Source organism: Rhamphochromis sp. 'chilingali' (assembly GCF_963969265.1).
Source record: "Rhamphochromis sp. 'chilingali' genome assembly, chromosome: 19".
Lineage (NCBI taxonomy): Eukaryota > Metazoa > Chordata > Actinopteri > Cichliformes > Cichlidae > Rhamphochromis > Rhamphochromis sp. 'chilingali'.
This window is the reverse complement of record NC_137946.1, coordinates 10,430,326-10,451,520: the sequence shown is the minus strand read 5'-3', so window position 1 is coordinate 10,451,520 and position 21,195 is coordinate 10,430,326. Positions and strand designations below refer to the sequence as shown.

Sequence of the window (21,195 nt, the reverse complement as noted above, 5' to 3'; positions counted from 1 at the left end):
TGTCTACTTTTCCCCTTGAGTACAGTTGAGTACTTTTTTGTTTCTTTGTTTGTTTTTTGCCTGTGGTTTATGTTGGTTTTTCCTTTACTTCTTCCCAGGACTATACCATCACAATGTATTTCCAGCAGAGCTGGCGAGATAAACGGTTGGCCTATGGTGAGCTGAACCTAAACCTAACTCTGGACAACCGTGTAGCAGACCAGCTTTGGCTCCCTGACACCTACTTCCTTAATGACAAGAAGTCCTTTCTTCATGGTGTGACAGTAAAAAACCGTATGATCCGACTGCACCCTGATGGCACCGTCTTATATGGATTAAGGTAAGAGCAGTAAAAACGCTACGCACTACGTGGGTTGCTGGTTAATTTTAATGTGGCTTATCAGGCAAGCATCGGTGCTGTGGATACATTGTGCCACACTCTTCTGTCTTTCTTTTTCTCTGTTTACCGTCCAACTGTTGTTTTATTTGCTTTCACATCATAATAGCAATGCTGTGACACTAAGAGTGCAGTTAATTTTTAGGTTGATGACTATTGGTTGCTGCGACCGTGTGAAATGAACTTTTAAGTAGACCAGGTCTACAACAACCCGCAAACAGTCTCTGTCTGCAGAGCAACTTTGGTATGTCAGGCTGGGAAAACATGGCAATAGGACAGAGTCAGTGTACTATCAGTTTGCTATCATGTCCTATTGAATGGGGTCAAGATGGGAATTACATGTAATCTGTTTGTGATAATATCCAGTTAATAAAGTAATCCAGCCCAAACCAATTCCTCCAAAAACAGTGACATAGGTGTTCCAGGACTTCAACTGAACTACAAAATGACACAGGTACTCACCAGCCTTGCTTTTGTACAGCAATATAACCAAACTACAACCAGTTGAGTTGATCCCCCTGTTGGAAAGTGGCCTGTCACAGGCGTGCCCTTATCAGTGAATACTGACTCAAATAGATAGCAATGCGTTTGGAAGTTAGTTAGTTATTTTGTCTGCAATCTGTCTGAGACTGACTGTTTAAGTCAGAATTGCTTGCCTTCCACCAGGCAACCTGTGCAGTCACCTTGCTGTTGCCACAGCTATTCACAGTTGGGCACCAAATCAGAAAAAAAAAAATCAATCCAATCAACTTGCAACCACCAATCTTTTACAAGGAGGTTGCTTTCCTGTCTTTGCTGTAGCATGACTGAGCCATTTAATGTTAATACAGATGAGACTGCGTAATTATTATTTATCATTTTTATCATTACCAAAGTTTGTTACACAGCTGAACTTAGAGGCAGATTGGCTCTTGCAGTCTCAACAGGTCAAGTGAGAAGGAACTGGACACCATGAAATGTCCCAGTGTGAGTGTGGCTATGTGCAGCTCCATTTTCCTCAGCAACTGATTAGAAATCTTTCCAGGATGTTTCTCTGCCCACAGCCTGGAAGGAAACTGGACAGAGTTCTTGTTGCCTTTTACATTTTACTTTTATACTAGAAGAAGTCTAAGCCCCAGAAAATATAATGTGAGCACAGAAAAACATTCCACGTGTGCCAGTAAAGGACCCGTCTCACTGTGACCATAAACAGCATTAGCCGTAAAATAAATAGTACAGCAGAATCATAAGTATTTCGATATTGCTAAAACTTTTGCAAACTGCTGAACATCCATACATACAGCTCTTACGATCACCTGAACAACTGTTGCTGTGCTGCCGGCCATTTCCTTCATCAAGTGGTATATTTTACTAACCTTAAACCACATTTAAGCTGGAAAAACAAGATCACCTCTGCTAGCCCATATCATCTGGTCCTTTGGCAGGATGAAATATGACAGATTTATTTTTGGTAACAACAAACAGACTTTCAAGTTTTATTTTTAAAGTTAATGGTCTGCAAAGTTATAAGCTTGACCTGAAACAATCACAATGTTTTGGAAGCAGTGACGAATACATTAAAGCAAAGGTTCATTGACCCAGAAAGGCTAAAAAAAAAAGGTTTAAAATGCTCACCACCTCAATGTCCCAGATCACTGTGACGAACCAGACAATTCAGTCAACAGCAAATGCGCACAGAGGGACCCATCTAAAAATCCCCTGGGCACTGCTTAAAGTAAGGTTTATGGAACTCACAATGGATTGCTGCTTTTCTTAACACAAGTTATTAAAATAAAGTAGTGTGACAGAGGCAAAGAAGCTGGGAAGGCGTTTTGTTCGCCGAATAAAGGAAAATGTCAGCGACAGGGTTTACATCATATGAAGTAATGAATTATTAATGCGATAATCAGCATTCAGAAATGCCAAATTACCAAATTGGTGCTGACACAAAAGGAGATGTGACTGCAAAAGTATTTCTTTTTCTTCTTATGACTCGTCACAGGGCTATTATCACTTCAACAGAAATGCATCCTCACTGATGCAGAGGTGGCAAACAAATATCTGTGAGACGGTTTCATCTGGATCTACTGTGACAATTCCACACAGGCATGCCAAGCTAATTTTAGCTTCTGACCAGACAAGTACAATCTGTACTTGTGTTTCTGTTCTCCAAGTCAGGAATAGGATGAATATATTATTTTAACAAAACAAAAAAAAAGAGTTGCTGTTTGATGGGGAACGTTATATATCCAACATTGTTTACATACATCCAGCTGATGATCACATTGGGAACGACTAGAGGGGGACTTGGAGAGTACATCCTTTATGAAGGCGAGTACACTATTTTGGTATTTTAAGGAAGGGAACTTGAAAAAAAAGTATTTAAAATTGTTCCATGCAGGTACTAATTAAGCAAACAGAAAAATAGCACGGACAAAATAGCATATACCAAGTGAAATCTCTGACTTTACCCCATTAAATATTTAGCTTTGTTAGTTTTTGAATGTGTGTGGAATAAAATAACAACTTTGTGCAGCGGCCAATTTAAGCAGGTGGAGACTTGTGCCAAAATGGTACCAAATGACACTGCGCCACCTGATCTGAATAAACATTCCCAGCTGCTCCACTCAGCGCAGCTCAACACATGCAGGTTCCTCTGCGCCCGCAGAAAGAGGCACAAGGGTAGCAAAAATGGACCAGAGCCAGAAGAAAATTGCATTACACCTGCATTTGCACTTCGGCTGGCTTTTTATTCCGCATGCACGAAATGGAAAGCGAAGTCCGTTCCAGGGGATTTTAACGTCAGCTAATTCTTCAACAGCTCGTCCTGAGACGTACTACAGTTTGGTGTTGTCTGCTGTAAGCTGTATAGTAGATGGTCTCAGATTTGATTTTTGTCAGCAGTGTGTAATTAGAAAAAAGTGCATAATCGTACATGCAGTGGTGATTCCAGGGCCTTTATAAGCTTCCCATGAGCGTGTAATGAAATTGCTTTCTTGATTTGTTCGTCTTTTGCCCAGAGGTTGTGAGGACAACCAGAACAGACAATGCACAATAAATGTTTGTAGTCTGAGTTCAAGCTAATTGATTGTTGTGACTCTCAAATCAGAGTGCCTGAGGTTTTCGGTGTCTTTAAATGGATTTTATTGCAGCCCCTCCCCGTTTGAGTCTATCCCCCACGTCCTGCTACTGAGCACGACGTGGGGGATAGACACAAACTGTGGACAATCACATTAAACACGCTACTGCACCTTGTCCTGTTCTCTACCCACTCACTGTGAAATGTGCTAGCACTGGTGTTTTTTTTGTGTTTGTTTTTTTTAAAATGTGCTTTGTTTCGTACAACTTACTGTGATTCTAATCTAACTTGCGTTCTTCGACTACTTCTATTTTTATAATCATTTTGGGTAAAAGCTTAAAAGTGTCTCTGCTTCACAAAGGCACCGTCATTTTTTACCCACTGATGTGGCTTTGAGTGTTGAATGGTGAATGATTCTTTGTACCAGCAGCCTTTGTTCTTCCAGATTACCAGTCAGATTGCACCAACTTTTTTTAAATCAATTTTTCTCATGATCAAACACACACGAAAAAAGATATTTTAGAAGATGCTATATTCAGACCTATAACTCAAAGACTACTCTGTTCTGCGCTACAACTTAGTTTACTTTAATAAAGTAAACGGTAATAATTATCCTTAGTTCTAAATTTTCCGTATTGTAATACATAGATTGCAATGGAGAGTTGTGGATGCAGCAATGATCAATGCTCCAAGAATGGTTCGGATCACAAACCAGTTCTTCTGATGTGACAGTCTAACTAGGCTTGTGCATAATTTCAAAGTACTTGTGTCTCTTTTTTCTCGTACAGCAATAAATTTCAGTGGGATAAAAGGCATTACTTTTATTCATAGATTTAATTAACATTTTTTTAGGGTAATACTTTAACAGGATTATGCACTGTTCAAGTAATAGTCCATACAGTTTAGCTTTGAACCCTTTAAAGCAGTTTTAACACTTCAGTTTCTAGTGTATATTTTTTTAATTTCAGCTATTGCTTGAGGATCAAGTTAGGTACCCATACATGCACACAGAACAGTTTTGAACTTAATATTTTGAGTTCAACACTTACTTGAAATGCTTGTGACACATGAATTATTAGTGCTGTGTTTGCCCACAAGAATCCAGAGATGAAGGAATTGTATGAATGCAAATACAAAAAAAAAAAAAAAAGCAAACAATGAAATTCCATCATTGCAACATTTTGGTTCTTTAAGCTCTTTGTTTTCGGTTGTACCAGGTAATTCTACAGATAGATTTGAACCTTGTGCTTTATTACGTATAACAAACCGCAAAAGATGCATGGGAACATCAGGGTGTTGCACGCAAAGTCACTTCCAACATCACTAAAAGAAGATGTATTCATTAAAAAACTGTTGAGCAGATTTTTCTAACTTGCCAATGGGTTCAGAGGCTGAATCATCACCAGCAAACCAACGAGCCAATATGAGCATTGAGGGCTTTGTTGAGCTAAGCTCTCGCCAGATTGTGTTCTCTCTCTTCCCGTTTCTGTAAATCTGCTCTCTCATGTTGCTCTGTTTATTAAGCCAAGCATTGTGATACTACAGTGATCTTCTTTGGTAAGCAAACTACCACACAGAGATGGATACAGGAGTAGACTGCGTAGGCGTCACAACTTTTGCTCAGATATCTGAAAGCCTACCAGTCTGTAGTGCCGAGCCTCTGGGATCCACCTCCAGATTGCTTTTAGTAGTGGTGTTATGTTGGCATAATTCTTTGAAATGAATGGAATGAACCTTTTATTTATTTATTTTTTATATTACTGGCTGCATACTAGTCAGCCCTTTTGTTCATGAATCATTTTTGCAATGCAGTGACTTAAAAGATGCTGCAAAGTTCCATCAAAACAGAATTTTGACCACAAAGGTTTCTTTAGGCGTTAGATGCCAATTCCAATGGCCGGCCCATTGAGATGGCTCCCTTCCCCATACCTCACTTTCGTCTTTTACCTCCAAAGACAACTAAATTGCATTGCATATAAACTTAAAATCCAGAGCGTAGAGAGTGCTGAGTGTCAGACTGCAGTGCATGCACAGGTCTGAGGCTGCTGACCATCTCTTGTGGGACTGGAAGTTGCTGACCTACATCTGCTGACATTTCCAAATCCCAGCCCCTCGCTGTGAGCCATCCAAGCTCGTGCCTACTCAATGATGATTCTCTCCTGACTTGTTAACTGTCACATATAAAGTCAATTTCATTTCTTGTGGGCTTCTCTTCTTTTTTTTGCCGAGGGGTAAAGAATTCATTTCTGTCCATTACTCTGAGCTGCTGTTTCTGCAGCTGCCTGGATTCCACTGCTCCGCTGTGCTGCTGTATCAGGGGTATTGTCTTTTAAGAATAGTAACAGTGTCTTGACAGGATTTGTCTTCCTGTTTATGATCAAAAAGGACCCATCGTATTAGTTTTCTCTGGAGGGGGGGGGGGGGGGGGGTGGCTCTCTTTTTTGGATGTTTTGTTAATGTTTGCTGTGCAATCATGAAAAAAAAGAGAGAGTTATGATTTTAACCTTATTTATTTTAATTAATAATTTTAACTGCAGTAAAGGAAAATGTTAAATTGATCATTTAATCAATGTAAAAAAACAACACAGTGTTTGATGGGATTGCATAAAACTGCAGATATCTGCACTTCATGATGAATAATCTATAGGCAAGAGACAAGATTATTGATAATGGAAACTGGCTGCTTTCTGTTTGCATGAGGCTATTAGCTCAAATTCTGTTGACTCCTTGAGTTTTCAGTGCAATTTCAGCACCAAGACCAAACCTGGCTAGTATGTAGACTATCTATAACAGAAGCCCCAAATGATTTGAAATGATCTCTGATAATTTATCTTTCTTTTTTGTCTCCGTGTTCTTTCTGCGGTCTGAACTGCAAAGGACTCAACTTTTAATATGATGATGCCTTTTTAAAAAAACCCATCTCATAGGCAAGTAGTAGTAGTAGACTGTAGTGATCACAGGTAAAGGTATGTAGGGAGGTGGTCTGGGTGGATGGACAGGTTTGCTAAACACAAGAGGAAACATTCAAATGTAACCCAGGAGACCTCTGTTTGTTTCCAACTGGTAGCCAATGTTTCTTTTAACTGTGAATGTTCTACTTTTTCCTTGTCTTTATTATTGTAATCATGATATCGAAGGACTGCTGCACTATCCACTTTCAGCTGTTTATTTTATCTATGAACTTCAATCCCAATTGTATGTTTGCATAAATCTAGTTTACTCCAAACCCTGGTCTTTCTCTAACATGGTGTTCATGGTGCTCATATTACAAGTGCAGGGAGAAACCGACTAAATGGACTCATATAGCAATTCTAAACTGTAATTATTGTTAACTTTGACTTTTTTCAACTTTTGGTCTCGAATCACGATTGCCAAGGGACCTTTTCTGTTAATGTAATTAGGCATGATGTTATCTTGTCACAGTGTGTAACAATAGTGGCCCTGCTATACCCTCTCAGCAGAAGATCGCTGTGAGACAACAGGGAGGTGCGGTACAGTAGAGCAGAACAGCATGCAGATTGAACAGCTTACTGCTTGTGCAGCAGAATGCAGCACAGTGTTATTGTGAATAATAAACACATACGTGTCGCACACTTTGTTTATGTACATGTATAATTTTCTTTACCCTTCATGGTGCCTTTTGCCATCATGGCTTTAGTAGCCACACATGCTGGGGTGTAAATATAGCCAAATCAGCTTCAGCAGAACATATTTTGTTTTCCAATTACCTGCCAGCAGAACTGTGTTCACGCCACCATGACCAATTTACAGACTCTGTGTTCAAGCAATATATTTCCAGCACAAAGAGCTTATTATCTAATGTATTTCTAATTCTAGTTATGGTAGATGGTTGTGTATATTTTCTTGCTATATTAGTATAAAACCATGGACTCTGGCAGCATCTGTGGCTTATATGATTCAGTGTATCCCGAAAGTATTGCATCCTCTAAAAGCTGAAACTTTGTGAGGTGCTATCATGCTCTCACATGAATGTGCTGCTTGCTTCTGTCACAAGGCGATGACCTGAAAGTTAATTTACTGTAAATATATTTTACTTGCACAGGGCAGCAGTAAGCAAATGAGAACTGGTGTGATGAACACATACCAGCTGGTATAAACCGCAGAAATGTAATAACTAAAATCTGCTGCACCGGTGAATATCTCAAAGATCCCCACATGTGTAATTTGTAGCCAAAGCTGCTTTCCCGTGCGCCTTGATTTATTGGCATTAAGCTACTATGCATACATTTTTCTAAAGCTACCTGGCAGAAATGCATATCTCAGAGCAAGCAATAAATAACATAAATCGACAAAATCCTATGCAGGCTCTGAGCAGTTAGTGATCCACATAAAACGAAATAACGTCACCAGACCTCAAAAATCACAAATGTATAAATCACACTGAAGTCTCACATTTTCCCCTTTATAGAAAAGAACCTACAAAGCTATGTATGTTCAGACCCATAGGGACAGATAGAGTATTGACAAACTGTCATCAAATCAATGACCTGCAGAATAATTACTCTTAAAGGGAATTTTGATTATGGAATCGTCATACTAATGGTTCATTATTATGTACAACATGACAAATGATGACCTCTATATTAAAGGAGAAATATAAAAATGTCAAGAAAAGGAAGAATTTGAAAAAAGAAAATCTACTTCCTGCAGATCTCCTGACCATGAGCTTCACATGTGCCGTAAAAAGGTTAATGCAAGTTTTGGATTCATGCAGGATTAGAACTTGAAACTTCCAGGTAAAGGACCACTCCTTGCCCCACTGCACTATGTCTTCCTTGTTGTTGGACTTTTTACTACTCCCCTCATCTGGTCTTTTCTGTACCAGGTCTTCATGTCTCTATTCTGTCTTTGTCTCACAGGATAACCACTACTGCTGCTTGCATGATGGACTTAAGGAGGTACCCTCTTGATGAACAGAACTGCACCCTGGAAATTGAAAGCTGTGAGTAATGCAAAAGACCCTTCAAAAAAAAAATAACATACCTACAGCCATAAGTATAAATTTTTGTTCTCAGTCAAACTGTGCAATGCTCAGAGAAATAGCAAAAAACCCAAGAGCTACTTCTCAGACCCTACAGGCCTTAGTTAGCATGTTAAATGTTAAAGTTCATGACACTACAATTAGAAAAAGTATGCAAGAATGCACTGCATTTGGAAAAATCCAAAAAACCATATCAGCACAAACATGTAGGCACGGTGGTGGAAGGGTGATGATTTGGTCTTGTTTTGGAGCCATGACCAGGACCTTTTCTGTATATCAAATGATTGTACAATCAAATGTGAGGCCCTCTGTCTAACAGCGAAACCTTGTCCGGAACTGGACCATGTAGCAGGACAATGATCTCAAGCAGGATGGATGAAAAAGAATCAGTGTTGCAGCCTCAATTAACTAAAGCAACTTTTAAGGAGAGTGGCCCAAACTGTGAGGGGGAAGAAAAGCTGAGAATAATTATTTAAAAGCAGTATGGTTTGTCTGGGAGCTTAACTCTATTTTATATCAGAATTTTTGTCATATTTTTACTCCCCAGGCCTGATAATAATTTTCCTTCATAAACTGATGCATAAAAGGTTCAAGAGTTTCGCATAATGCAGACGGCCCCCAGTATGCTCCACCCTAATGTTCAACCATGACTTTTTTGCTAGCTAATCACTACAATACAGGTAATCTATATTGAATTAGGTGCAAATACATAAAGTTTTATTTTGGTTTATTTTGTAGCATGAGGAATTAGAAAGATATTTGTCATCTTTGCACATGTATGGCAATTGTCTGATGTTTAACCCTCGGCGTATATGACTTCATGACTGCCTTCAGAAAAAGAAAAAGTTGCAGTGCTTGATGATGTGCATTGATTACTCACCTCCAAAAGAGACAGTAATCAATCTAAAAGGGTTTTTAGGGTGCATAGATCAGCAAAGAACGCAGAGGAGAGAAACTAATATGACCGTAAATGACTGCAAAACTGAGCTGAAATGAAATACACGCACAAAAATTAGATAACTTCTTTGGTTCCTTTCAGTAGTCTGGGAAAACACCGATACACTCGAACTGTCTGCGTTCTTTACAGGAAAAGGGAGGAAAATTGAATCTATTTGGATGACGACATCACTTAAGTTGATGAAATAGGAAGTGAGGTTGAGATATAGTCCCTATTACTGGCAAAATCTTTTTCCCGGTTGCTGCCTTTTTAATGTTGCGGCTAAGTTTTGGCTGAGCTGAAGTCCCAGTTTTAATAGTCACAGTCCGCCATCAGTGTGACAGATGGACCAAGCCAGCCGTGGATTATTCAGTGGCAAAGGCCAGTAATTAATACTGCAAACCGTAGTGAACTTTCAATGTGTAACATAGTGTCCACATTAATAAATAATATACTAACTCTACCCATCACATCCACATCATACATTTCAATGAATAATTTGTACATAAGACATGTAACCAATATATCGGTAGCAAGAAGGTAGTAATTAGTTATTGGTTAGGTTCCATTTAGCACCAGATTCAGGGCTTATCAGCAATGATTCATTTAGAAGGTAGTCTGGACCCAGATACTTTGAATAAGGTAGTATGTTTCTTTCAAAAATCGGAACTTTTTCAGTATGTCCTAAAGGGGCAGTTTGATATTTTGGGAAAGACTAATAAGTTAGCCATGCTCACCGATTAATAAACAGTCTTACCACTACCACAACACAAAGCCATCAAACAATACTTGTGTTAACAAAGAAAACAAAGTAAAAAACAATCATAAACTCAAAGTAGCGTATCCTCTACCCATAATTTGCCAAAAGATGCACAATGCAAAACTACAAACATCAACAAAGTATCAAAAAAGACCAGGAAGGGTTTGGGATATTTATCAATTTCCTGGTCTCAACCCAACAGTGCATGCTTTTCAGTTACTAAGTACAAACCTGAAGGCAGAGAGAACCACAAACAAGATTTCAGCCAGTCAAAGAATTTTCATCCAAGTATAAAAAACAATCCTTATATTTAAAATTGTGTCAATTCATAATTTTGATCCTCTGAAAACGAGTGGGCTGTGTTTAAAAGTGTCTGTAATTCCCAAATAGTTATTGAAAAAAAAAAGCCCTTGAAATAAAAACTAAAAGTCTGCACTTCACTTTAAACTTTCCTATAAAATACAACTCCTAACATTAGCTGGCAGCTATTTCACATATTATTTTCCCCCAAATGCTTTAATTTCAATAAATCATTATCCGAGAGAAAAATATGCTTGTGGTGTAATTAAAAATTGTATTTGCTTGATCATTTTCATTGACCGTTCCATCAATCAAATCCACTTGCTCAATACACCAGATATTTTGTGGTTCATGTTGTTCAAGATAAAACTGCCTAGCATTTACCCTCGGGGATTTCAATAAGCAATCAAATATGGACAGGCTGTGAATTAAAGACTTGCATGCATTTCTGCTATTTACAGTCATGGAAGCTATGCACTAGTGAATGGTACACATTAGACATCAGTTTGATTTATAAGTCAGCCACTTGTTTCAATTTCATGGACAATGTCGCATTTCCTATAACCTAAAAGAGAGATTTAATAGTAATGAATCCTGGTCCCTTACTGAATGCAGTCCAGGTCTGAGCACAGAGTAGTAGAATGTGAAATGGAGTAATACTTCTCAGACTGAGAAACGGCTCTGCAGTGAATGCATGCTGGCCTACTGACATAAATCTAACTGTGGTCACTTTCAATTGCACTGCCAGTTGAGAATATGTGGGCGCGTCATACCTATGATACAGTATATGTTAATTTATGTAGATATTAATGCATACGGGGCTATATCTTCACAGGAGATGGGATAGTGAAGCATGTGATTATGGATTGGTAGATTTAAGTCTTAAGCAAAAATGTGTTCTTCCTGCTCCCACTGCTTGACTACACTTGATCTTTTACTTAACAAATACACCAAATGAAAAACTACAACAAAAACATGAACGTTTGTTACACGTAAATGTTCTAGATCGTGAAACAAATTTTAATATTAGACAAACATAACCCAAAATAGTTTTTAAATGATGATAGCTTTTATTAAGGAGAAAAAGCTATCTGAATCTACCCGTCCCTATGTGAAAAACAAATGCCACATGCACTTTTTTGAGCCACCCTTGGCAGCAAGAACTGCAGTCAAGCATTTGCAAATACTGGCAATGAGTCTTTCAAACCACTGTGGAGGAGCTTTGGTTCACTCTTCTTTGAAGAATTGTTCTAATTCAGCCACATTGGAGGGTTTTTTGTTTAGTTTTTTAGCAGGAACGGTCCGGTCCTTTTAAGGTCTTGCCAAAGCAATTCGATTTAAGTCTGGACTTTGACTGCTACATAACTCCAGTATGCATGAGCTTCAGGATACAAACTGATGGCAGGGAATTCTACTTCAGGACATTCTAGTAACGAGCAGAAATCCTGGTTGATGCTCCCGAAGTAGCAAAGCAACCCCAGATCATCACACTACCACTACCATGCTTTTCTGTTTATATGATGTTCTTAGATAGATAGATAGATAGATAGATAGATAGATAGATAGATAACTATTATCTAGGAAGGCAGTCAACAGACATATAAAGACACCATGTTCCTGAACTCTCAGTGACTTCAAAGCAGTGCAGGCCCTGACTTATTATCCATACTCATGTATCAGACTTCATACAGAAATGTGGTTGACTTTAACGAGGGTTTCTTTATCACATTTACACCTCCCTCCCCTGACTTCTCATTTTCCCCGACCTTGGCACAGATGGATATACCACAGATGACATTGTATTCTTCTGGGAAGGAGGAGACAATGCTGTTACAGGCGTTGACAAGTTAGAGTTACCTCAGTTCTCCATCGTGGCCACCCAATTGGTGTCCAAGGAGGTCATCTTTACTACAGGTAAGAATGCTTCACATCTATTTAGACAGAGGCTGCATACAAGCACAATAAATCACAATAAAAATGCAGAAATTTAGAAACTGAGCTGCTGGTTATGAAAGCCTGAAATGGTCCAGCAAACATCTTTTTGTTTCTCACAAATTAGAGATTATAGAGAACTGTCTCATCAGGATTACTCATGCAACACTTCTAAAACTCTTGATTTAGCTTTTATTTATCATTATTGCTATTAAAAGAATCATAAATACTGTATACTTCTTGGCCCGTGGCAGTGCCTCCTTGCAATCTTGTCAGTTTGCTTGGCAAACGTCAGTGACTCCGGGGATGAGATGTGTTAATTAGAGCGCTTGAGAGAGATAAATAGCTTTATTAGTAGGTGAGCTTTTTCCCCTCTGAATACAGGCATGCTAGCTCATTATCCTTATTTGCAGTATTTATGTTAACCTAACACTTCACTCTCTCTGTGCTTCGTATTCAGCGTACGGATTATTAATCTTCTCATCGGACTTTCAACAAGCAAAGATGTAGAAGCGACCTTAGACGTGTAACATAAATGTCCTTTTAGTTGTGTTTCAACTGATTCCAACTTCCCTTAAGCAACCAGACAAGGGTAAACAGAGGAAAAAGTCGAATGTATGATTAATAATTCATTGAGTTTGACGACTTCCAATAATATTTGTTGCTGCTCTTTATCTGGCATGTATTTATCACATTTGATAAGGCATTTATGCGAATGTCCATTAAAAGATTTACAGGTAATTCGAGGTTGCTACATCGACAATACAATACAAGTGAAAATCATGCAAAGAAAAAAAAAGTGGAAAATTGTCCTTTGGTGAGATGACAAGATGACAGATCAGTGACTTAAAGGTGGTAAGTCAGGTAACACATTGGTCCAAAGCCAACAACTATAGTTTCTATTGTGTGGTGGTGCATTAGTGCAATGGCACAGAAGCTCCCATTAATACTCAATAAAATTCATGAAGATTTTAGAGCAGCACTTTTTGCCGAAAGTTCTTTCAGCAACATAATGTCCAACCAAATCCTCTTGGAGTTATAGCATCCAGAGTAAAAAAGTAAAAACCAACACTGGATAACACATTCACCTGTTCAGTTCCCAAATGCTCATCTTTTTGTGTAAAAAAATGACAAGATGTAACACGGTGCCCCTGTCGCAACTTTTGCTGACAGTTTCACACTCAAAATGAAATTCTGTTAGACATAAACATGCCCTTGCACGATTTCCAATTAAATATTGTGCTCAAAATCTTTTGTACATCATTGTATTCTAGTTTTATTTACATTTTTTTTAAAAAATATCTTGTCTAGACAGCAGAGAAACCACCCATCAGTGTTTACATTGGCTGATAGTTTTCCTAGAAAACATTTTCTGGTAAGATTCTGCAATAAATGACTTACGGCACACATTTTTCTTCCTCTCAGCATATAGGCATGCACTGCAATTATCCACCTTTAAAAATGGCCGTTTGTTAATGTTTAGAGGACAGAGAAAGTGCAAAAGAAAAGCAGAGCAGCTCACTGTGACAATTCTCAGAGGGATGCTGGAGCTGCCTGCTGAGATAGGGGTTGCAGAAAAATCTGCCTCGTTTGCGACTTTCTGCCATGTTTAATTGGAATCGAACTTGTCCCTGGAAAGGAATCCATCGCTTTGGGGAAATTAAGTGCTCCATCTGAACAAATGGAGAAATGACTACCCTGCGTGTTGTCAAAGTGCAGAGTTTGGAACACTTAAATTGTGCCATGGTTTCTCCCTTCTTTTTTCCTTTCTTTCTTTTTCTTTTTTTTTTACTAATGTGTTTTCACTCTTCTCCTGCTCCAAAATCACCCATCCTCCATCCTCTCTCCTTACAGGTGCATATCCAAGGCTTTCACTGAGTTTTAGGATTAAGAGGAACATTGGATATTTCATCTTGCAGACATATATGCCCTCTATCTTGATCACCATCCTCTCCTGGGTCTCCTTCTGGATCAATTACGATGCCTCTGCAGCTCGGGTGGCCCTGGGTAAGCCGCAGCCACTGCTGCATTATTAAACTCATAACTATCTCTGCTAGAATATATTTATTATCACAGGAAGGAACAACATGTGGCTGTCGTGCAGTGTTACTTGTTCCTGTGTAACTCTGAAGCATATACAGGCAAATGACTGATAGATAATTACAACAAACGCACACCTAAAGGTCACAGCATCAGCTATTTTCAATAGGACATTGCGGTCATGTGGAATTTCTTTTGTTCCCAGAAATTAGTCCAAAAACAGAATAACACAACTATTTCAGTGAGACAGTATTAAAAAAATCTTTATTTTAAATATAATATTTTTATTGCAAATAATTAGTAATGACACAAGGCCCAGCTACACTACCAAAATTGGTAACTTTCATGACACTTATCCAATTTCTCAAGTATTCTCAGAGCATTGTCTGCCATGATAATTGAATAAACCGCATCAAAGTGACTAACGCTATGATAGTTAGACTAAGATGTGATCAGGGTGGCACGGTGGCATAGTGATGGTGCAGCGTCCTCTGTTCAAATCCACCCCCCAGCTGGGCCCTTCTGCGTGGGGATGTTTTCATGGTCTTTCTCTGGCAGTCCAAAGACAGGCTTATGTTAGGTTCACTGGTGATTGTAAATTGGAGGTAGATGTGAATGGTTGGCTGTCTCTCTGTGTTAGTGACAGAGGCCCTGTGAAAGCGGCGAACTGTAACTCCTACTTTGGAGCCAATCAATGAACTCTAGTAAAAATATGGATCCGATTACATTTACTTAACAATCCCACTTTTCTCCTTATCTCCTCTAACACGCATTAAAGGCAAATATTACTTAGTTACCACTATATTAGCAAAGCAATGCAAGATTAAAAGGGAGAAAAGAACACTGGAATGACATTTTTGTCTAAATAAAAGTAAATTGTGCACTCCTTTCACCACTTCTATCACCACGCAGTAAGTAACGATACACAAGTACAGTTTGGAGTAAAAGTGTGTACATGTGCAGTATCTGACGGTCTCTGTGTTTCTTTTCTGTGTGTGTGTGTGTGCTGCTGTACTCAGGTGTGACAACGGTGCTTACCATGACCACTATTAACACCCACCTTAGGGAGACTCTCCCAAAGATTCCATACGTGAAAGCCATCGACGTCTACCTCATGGGCTGTTTTGTGTTTGTGTTCCTGGCCCTGCTTGAATATGCCTTTGTAAATTACGTGTTCTTTGGTCGGGGCCCCGCGCAACAGAAGAAACTCAGCGAGAGGCTGAACAAAGCCAACAATGAGCGCACAAGATACGAAGAGAAGCGCCTGAGGGAACAGGTTTGCATCTTCATCTGCCGCCTCTTTCTCTCTCTCTCTTTCCCCCCCTTTTTTTGTACTCCACCTCTCTGTGTCAGTCAGAGTTCAAGTACAAAACAACGATGTTCTGCACATAAGATTTCGAGCCACAGCCATTTTATCCAAAGACACATATGCATACACTAGTCCCTGAAGTAATCTTCCACAAGCATACTGATGCCACCACATGCATTCACCGACCATCATCCATTGCTTCTCCCTCAAGCACTGACTGCTTTTTATCGAACATAGCCTTTTTCATTGAGATACCTATTCATCTAACTCAACAGTGGTGTAAACATTCCCATTTCTTATTTAGGTTGTTGTCTATGTTTATGCTGTAGGCTTTATTCACTCTCACTCGGCCGGCCTTATATTTCAGCGCCTGTTTTCCTGCAAAATGAAAAAAAGAAAAATTGGATAAACATCAAAACGTAAGATAAGGAAGCATCAGCACTTATGCAATTTGCCAATGACAGATGCTAAAATGGAGTGAAAAAAGCCCCCCCCTTTCCTGTTTTCCTGTGTGTGAGGTACTAAAAATGCTATGTTTATTCAAAAGTTGTTCCTGTTAACTCTATGTCTTATGCCTTGTGTAATTTCTGAGAAAATGTGCTTATTTGCCAGTATTTTTATAGCCGTTTAATGTTCTCTTCATTTTTCTTTCACATTGCAAGGACTCCATTTCCGTGCCGTTTCAAACCAACACCTTCAGGTCATTTACACAGCGAAGAAATCTGTATCTCGAGGAACAAAGAAAAGTTGGGGTACATTTATTTAGCAATCATATCAGCTGTAGGCCAGACCTCACGATAAAGTAACTTGTGTTAAAAAAAAAAGAAAGAAAATAATAATAGCAGTAATATATAAAGAAAGTCTTGTTAACTATTTCTGTTGCATGCGAGAAATGACATTCCATATCATCCCTGCATTTTGCTTAAGCTTGACAGCTTGTGGGATGGGAGGGGGGGTTTAACATAAGTATCAGTTTTAATGGGATTAATGGGGCTGCTCCTTGGCATTTCAGACCTCGCTGAATCTTTGTGTCTTTCGCCGCTTTGCACAGGTGGATGCTTATGGAAACATCCTCCTCACCACGCTGGAGATGAATAACGAAGTGATGCCTTCTGACGTGGGGAGCAGCGTCAGTGACTCTCGGAATTCGGTCATGTCCTTTGACAGCTCCGGGGTCCAATTCAGGAAGCCCATGGCCCCCCGAGATGGCTTCAGCCACCATTCGCTGGATCGGAGTGCCATGCGGAGCCGGGCCAACTGTCGGCTAAGACGACGCTCCTCCAAGCTCAAGTTGAAAATCCCCAACCTGTCAGATGTTAGCACCATTGACAAGTGGTCCCGGGTCATTTTCCCTATCACCTTTGGATTTTTCAACCTTATCTACTGGTTGTACTATGTGAAATGATGTGCATCCCACAAGGAATCATGGGCCATATTTTGAGAGCACATTAAATTGGCTTTGATACAGTTCCAAAATATGTATACACATATACGAGTTGAACATATGTATATGCATATTTCTATATATTATATTTATATATACACATGTGAAATCCGAAAGACCTTTCTGCTGTACAAAGTATTAATAGGATGACTTGAATGTTTAAGAATAATTGTGAAAGAAGAATTTGGAGACTTTGAGTTTCTTTTTCCTGCTGAAACGAACAAAACAAACACGAGATCCCACCAAGGGGGGTTTTGGAACTAAAGACTGCATGATATTTTTGCTAAAAAAAAAAAAGAAAAAAAAGAAAAGGGGGAAAAAAAGAGAAGAAAAAAAAAGAGAAAGCGAAAGCTCTCGAGAGAGAAACGATGTCTCAGAGTCCCATTGACTTTTTATTGATACTTACTGTAATCAAAAATCCTCTTCTGCAGCTCATGAAATCAGTGGTGGCTTGTCTGTTCAGGCATCAGCTGAGTGAGATCCTTGGCACCCCCCCACACGCACCCCTACAGCCGAATCCCCCACCTCCCCCACCCCTGCCATCACCCATGGATAACATGCACGGAAATCTCCGGTTCTACTATGTACAGCAACCTTGTTTGGATTATGTGTTGTTCCTTGGGTTTTTTGAAGTGATATCGTTCTCTTTATCAGACATCAACTCTGGCCTAATGGTCTCCATTAGAGGGCCGCTCGGATGGGGGACGACCGCCGCATTCTCGACGAGAGTCAACACAACCCTTGTATTCCTTTCTCTTCTCATGTTGTTTTTAGAAACGCGTCCTCGTGGGAGGGTGGGGATTGGGTGGGGGGTTGGAGGTTGAGGGAGAGGGCTCCTTTTTTTCATTACGGTTAAAAACAAAATACTGATTATTGTAGATATGGTTTTGACTTGAAAAATACTGTGATTTCAGAGAGTGTCAGAACATGTTCTAGAGCTAGGGCATTACAAGATAAAAGAGTCAAAGGTATGCATTACTCATTTTGATTGTTTGGAGATAAAAAAAAAAGCATATTCTGTACATTTTATCATTCAGTATTCTCATGAAAGTATATTTGTGCTGTTTCTTTCCTCCTAACGACGCTCTTTAGATGCAGCGTTCATTGACGTCATATCCTGCTTTGTGTTTGCTAAGAGGAAACGGAGGATTGCTTTTGTGATTCGTTTGAAATTATTCTGCAGTGAAGATGTGCGAACATGTATATTCAAAAGAGTCAACATATCCGCCTACAGTTTGACCAGTTGTCATTGAGTATATAGTATTCTTTTTTTGTTTTGTTTTGTTCGTTGAGCATTCTTCTCAGTGTCGGAGGCTCTGAGGTCGAGATTATTTGATCGGGACAGTATCGGGCAGCACGTTCAGAAGGTGTTGGGGAAAAAAGTATTCAACGTTTCAATCTTAAACTCAGTCAGTGCCATCCCACACATACGCCAAACCCCGAGGATCAGAAACGACAGCCTATAAGCAGGAAGGATTCTTGGGGGGGAAAGTGTCCCAGAAATAGCCATAAATTGAATGATGTAACAACCAAAAGGCCTACAATCCATATGGATTATTGCTGTTTTGCTCAAACACAAACACACACCTACACACACATGCAGACACACACACATTGCATTTTCAGTGCTCAGGTTCATTTGCAAAGAAAAAAAAACCTCTAAGATTTTGTATTTCATTAATTAATTCATTGTATTTTTAGTTTTTTTAATAGGCCTGGTTAATAGTGTATATAGGTTGAAAAATTGTAGCCACTAAAAAGCGTTTTATGATATTAAAGCAGATGGACAGCTGACACTCTGTAAAAGTTTTGAAAGACAGAAAAGAGAGCAAAAAGCAGCAACATACACAACCAAACCTAGTTAGGGGCATTGGCCCCGGAGAAAAAAAATAAAAGTTACAAAGAGAGCAACTACACACAAACATATTAATGAAGTTAAGGTGTCTAAGGTGTGTTAAAATAAAAGGAGTGCTAATCAGAAACCAATTTGTCTCCTTACATCTTAGTGAAGTTTGTATTGTGATGTGGCCCAAGCCTTGAGCTGAGTTTAGTATTCCTTATTGTGTACATTTTATGCATTGTTGTCTTATTCTCTAGAAGCAAAAAAGAAGAACACTCACTGTTGAATATAAAGCAACCCATGAAATCTTACAGAAAGACAACAAGAGTAACACAAATACATAGTGTAGTGTGTTTATATCGGATATCTTGTCTTTGTTCCAGCAGCCAAGTAGTCTGCTGTCTCGGTGATCCTAAAGTCTAATCATGCGGCTAGAACACAGCGATTACTGAAGAAAAGGAAATAGTTATTTATGAGAAAATTTGACCAAGCCCGGGAGCAGGTTCTCTTGTTAAGTGAAGATTACATATTCAGTGGCGTACTGTAGCAAGGGTAAAGGATAGAAAGGGGGTGGGGTCTTTTAAAGTTGCCAAATGAAAGTGAGTTAAGGCTGTCAACAAAAAACACAGGCAGTGGTTACGACACGCCTAAAAAAGCCCAGTACCAGTTTTAAAATAGCATTTCACTGATTTAGCATCACACTCCTATCAGACTGATGGACAGTTTAGAGCAAAAAGAAGGAGAAATGTCTGTTTTTAAAGAAAATTATTATTCTCATAAATCTTTTCATGTTAGAGTCTTGCATCTACGGAAGAAACTCCACCAAAATGGCATCACTTGGAGCACAAAAGCTTTATGCAGCTTCGTTCACATATGCAGTAGTAGCGCCAAACACCCGCCCAACTAATGCTAAAGTGGAGTGCCCCTTTGACATAATTATACGCATCCCTGTTACACATATGCTGCAATTTTAACATATGAGGATGTTCTGATGTAAAACATTCAGTTGACATCATTACTGTACACAGTCCTCAGTTTTCCAGTCGTTTTTTTGCAGTCAGATTTTGATTGCACTCCCACAGTGTGGACAGTCGACATTAGGGGTGTCACGATAACCGTTTATTAGCATTAACTGTGATATTTAGGAATGCAATATGGATCTTGTGCTAAATATGCACATGTAATAAATGTTTTGCTTTTGTTTTTTTGTATGCCTCTGTAGAGTTACAGTCACAGTCCCTCATAACTTCCATGCAGTTGTATTATGAGTTTAATTAATTTGCCAAAAAAAGAACCCAAAATAAACAAAGTTATATTAGAATTTGACCAACAGCATTAGTGCCTTTTTTTTATTTTGATAATGTTGTTGATTTTTTTTTTTTTTTTTAATCGTGACAGCCCTAATTGGTAAGTGATACACAGAGTTCTCTGAGTCGGGGAGAGAGATATACATATTCCAATTTATGTTGCAGGTTACAATAAAACAAGAGTAATGATAAATGGAAGTTCATACCAGTAACACACAATTTACTTCTTTTTTCTTTTCTTTTTTTAATGAATTTTTGTCATTTCATCCTGCGCTGCACACTAACAGCTTGTCAAACTGTTTGAATGGAATTTGGTGGATCTTCGCTAAGAGTTTGGTCAACCTATGAGGCCAGATTATACCGTTTGTTCTAGTATAAACAAGCACTTTTTGTTTGTTAAAGTATCACAACCACAAGTGTTTTTAAGTAAATTGGTGGAACGCGTTTGACTAGGGTTCAATGATTTGCACTTACACTACATTTTGTGATGTAAACTGACACAAGTATCACATTCTTGTTCAGGTTGGTTTATTGACAGAAATCAATTCAAGCATCCATTTTCATATATATATATATATATATATATATATATATATATATATATATATATATATATACATATATATATATTTTATTTTATTTTTTGTCAATAGTAAATGCATATCTTTAATAAACACCAAGCAAATACGGAGGGAAAACATTAGCGGCCCTTGCATGCTCGCAGAAGAAGAAGAAAAAATACAACAACAAAATTCCACCACTCGTTTCAGGGAGAACATGTATTACCTGCTTTCTGAACACGAAATCAGCACATTGTTCCCCAAAAAGCTGTGAGGATCTTCTGTTCTATGCTTTCACTTTAAATTTTTTGCTTATATGAGAGAGAAAAT

The 21,195-nt window shown here is 38.8% G+C and overlaps 1 protein-coding gene across 1 annotated transcript in view; it reads left to right on the top strand.

Moving 5' to 3' along the window:
• gabrb4 (gamma-aminobutyric acid type A receptor subunit beta4) overlaps positions 1-17,942 on the top strand; it is a 54,369-nt gene extending 36,427 nt beyond the window's left edge. The window contains exons 4-10 of the mRNA XM_080866516.1: positions 99-319; positions 8,315-8,397; positions 12,210-12,347; positions 14,220-14,372; positions 15,425-15,681; positions 16,377-16,466; positions 16,766-17,942. Of these exons, the coding sequence (XP_080722642.1) occupies positions 99-319; positions 8,315-8,397; positions 12,210-12,347; positions 14,220-14,372; positions 15,425-15,681; positions 16,377-16,466; positions 16,766-17,119 (1,296 nt within the window). The 3' untranslated portion in view covers positions 17,120-17,942. The remainder of the gene's footprint in view (positions 1-98; positions 320-8,314; positions 8,398-12,209; positions 12,348-14,219; positions 14,373-15,424; positions 15,682-16,376; positions 16,467-16,765) is intronic.
• Positions 17,943-21,195: the final 3,253 nt, after the last annotated feature.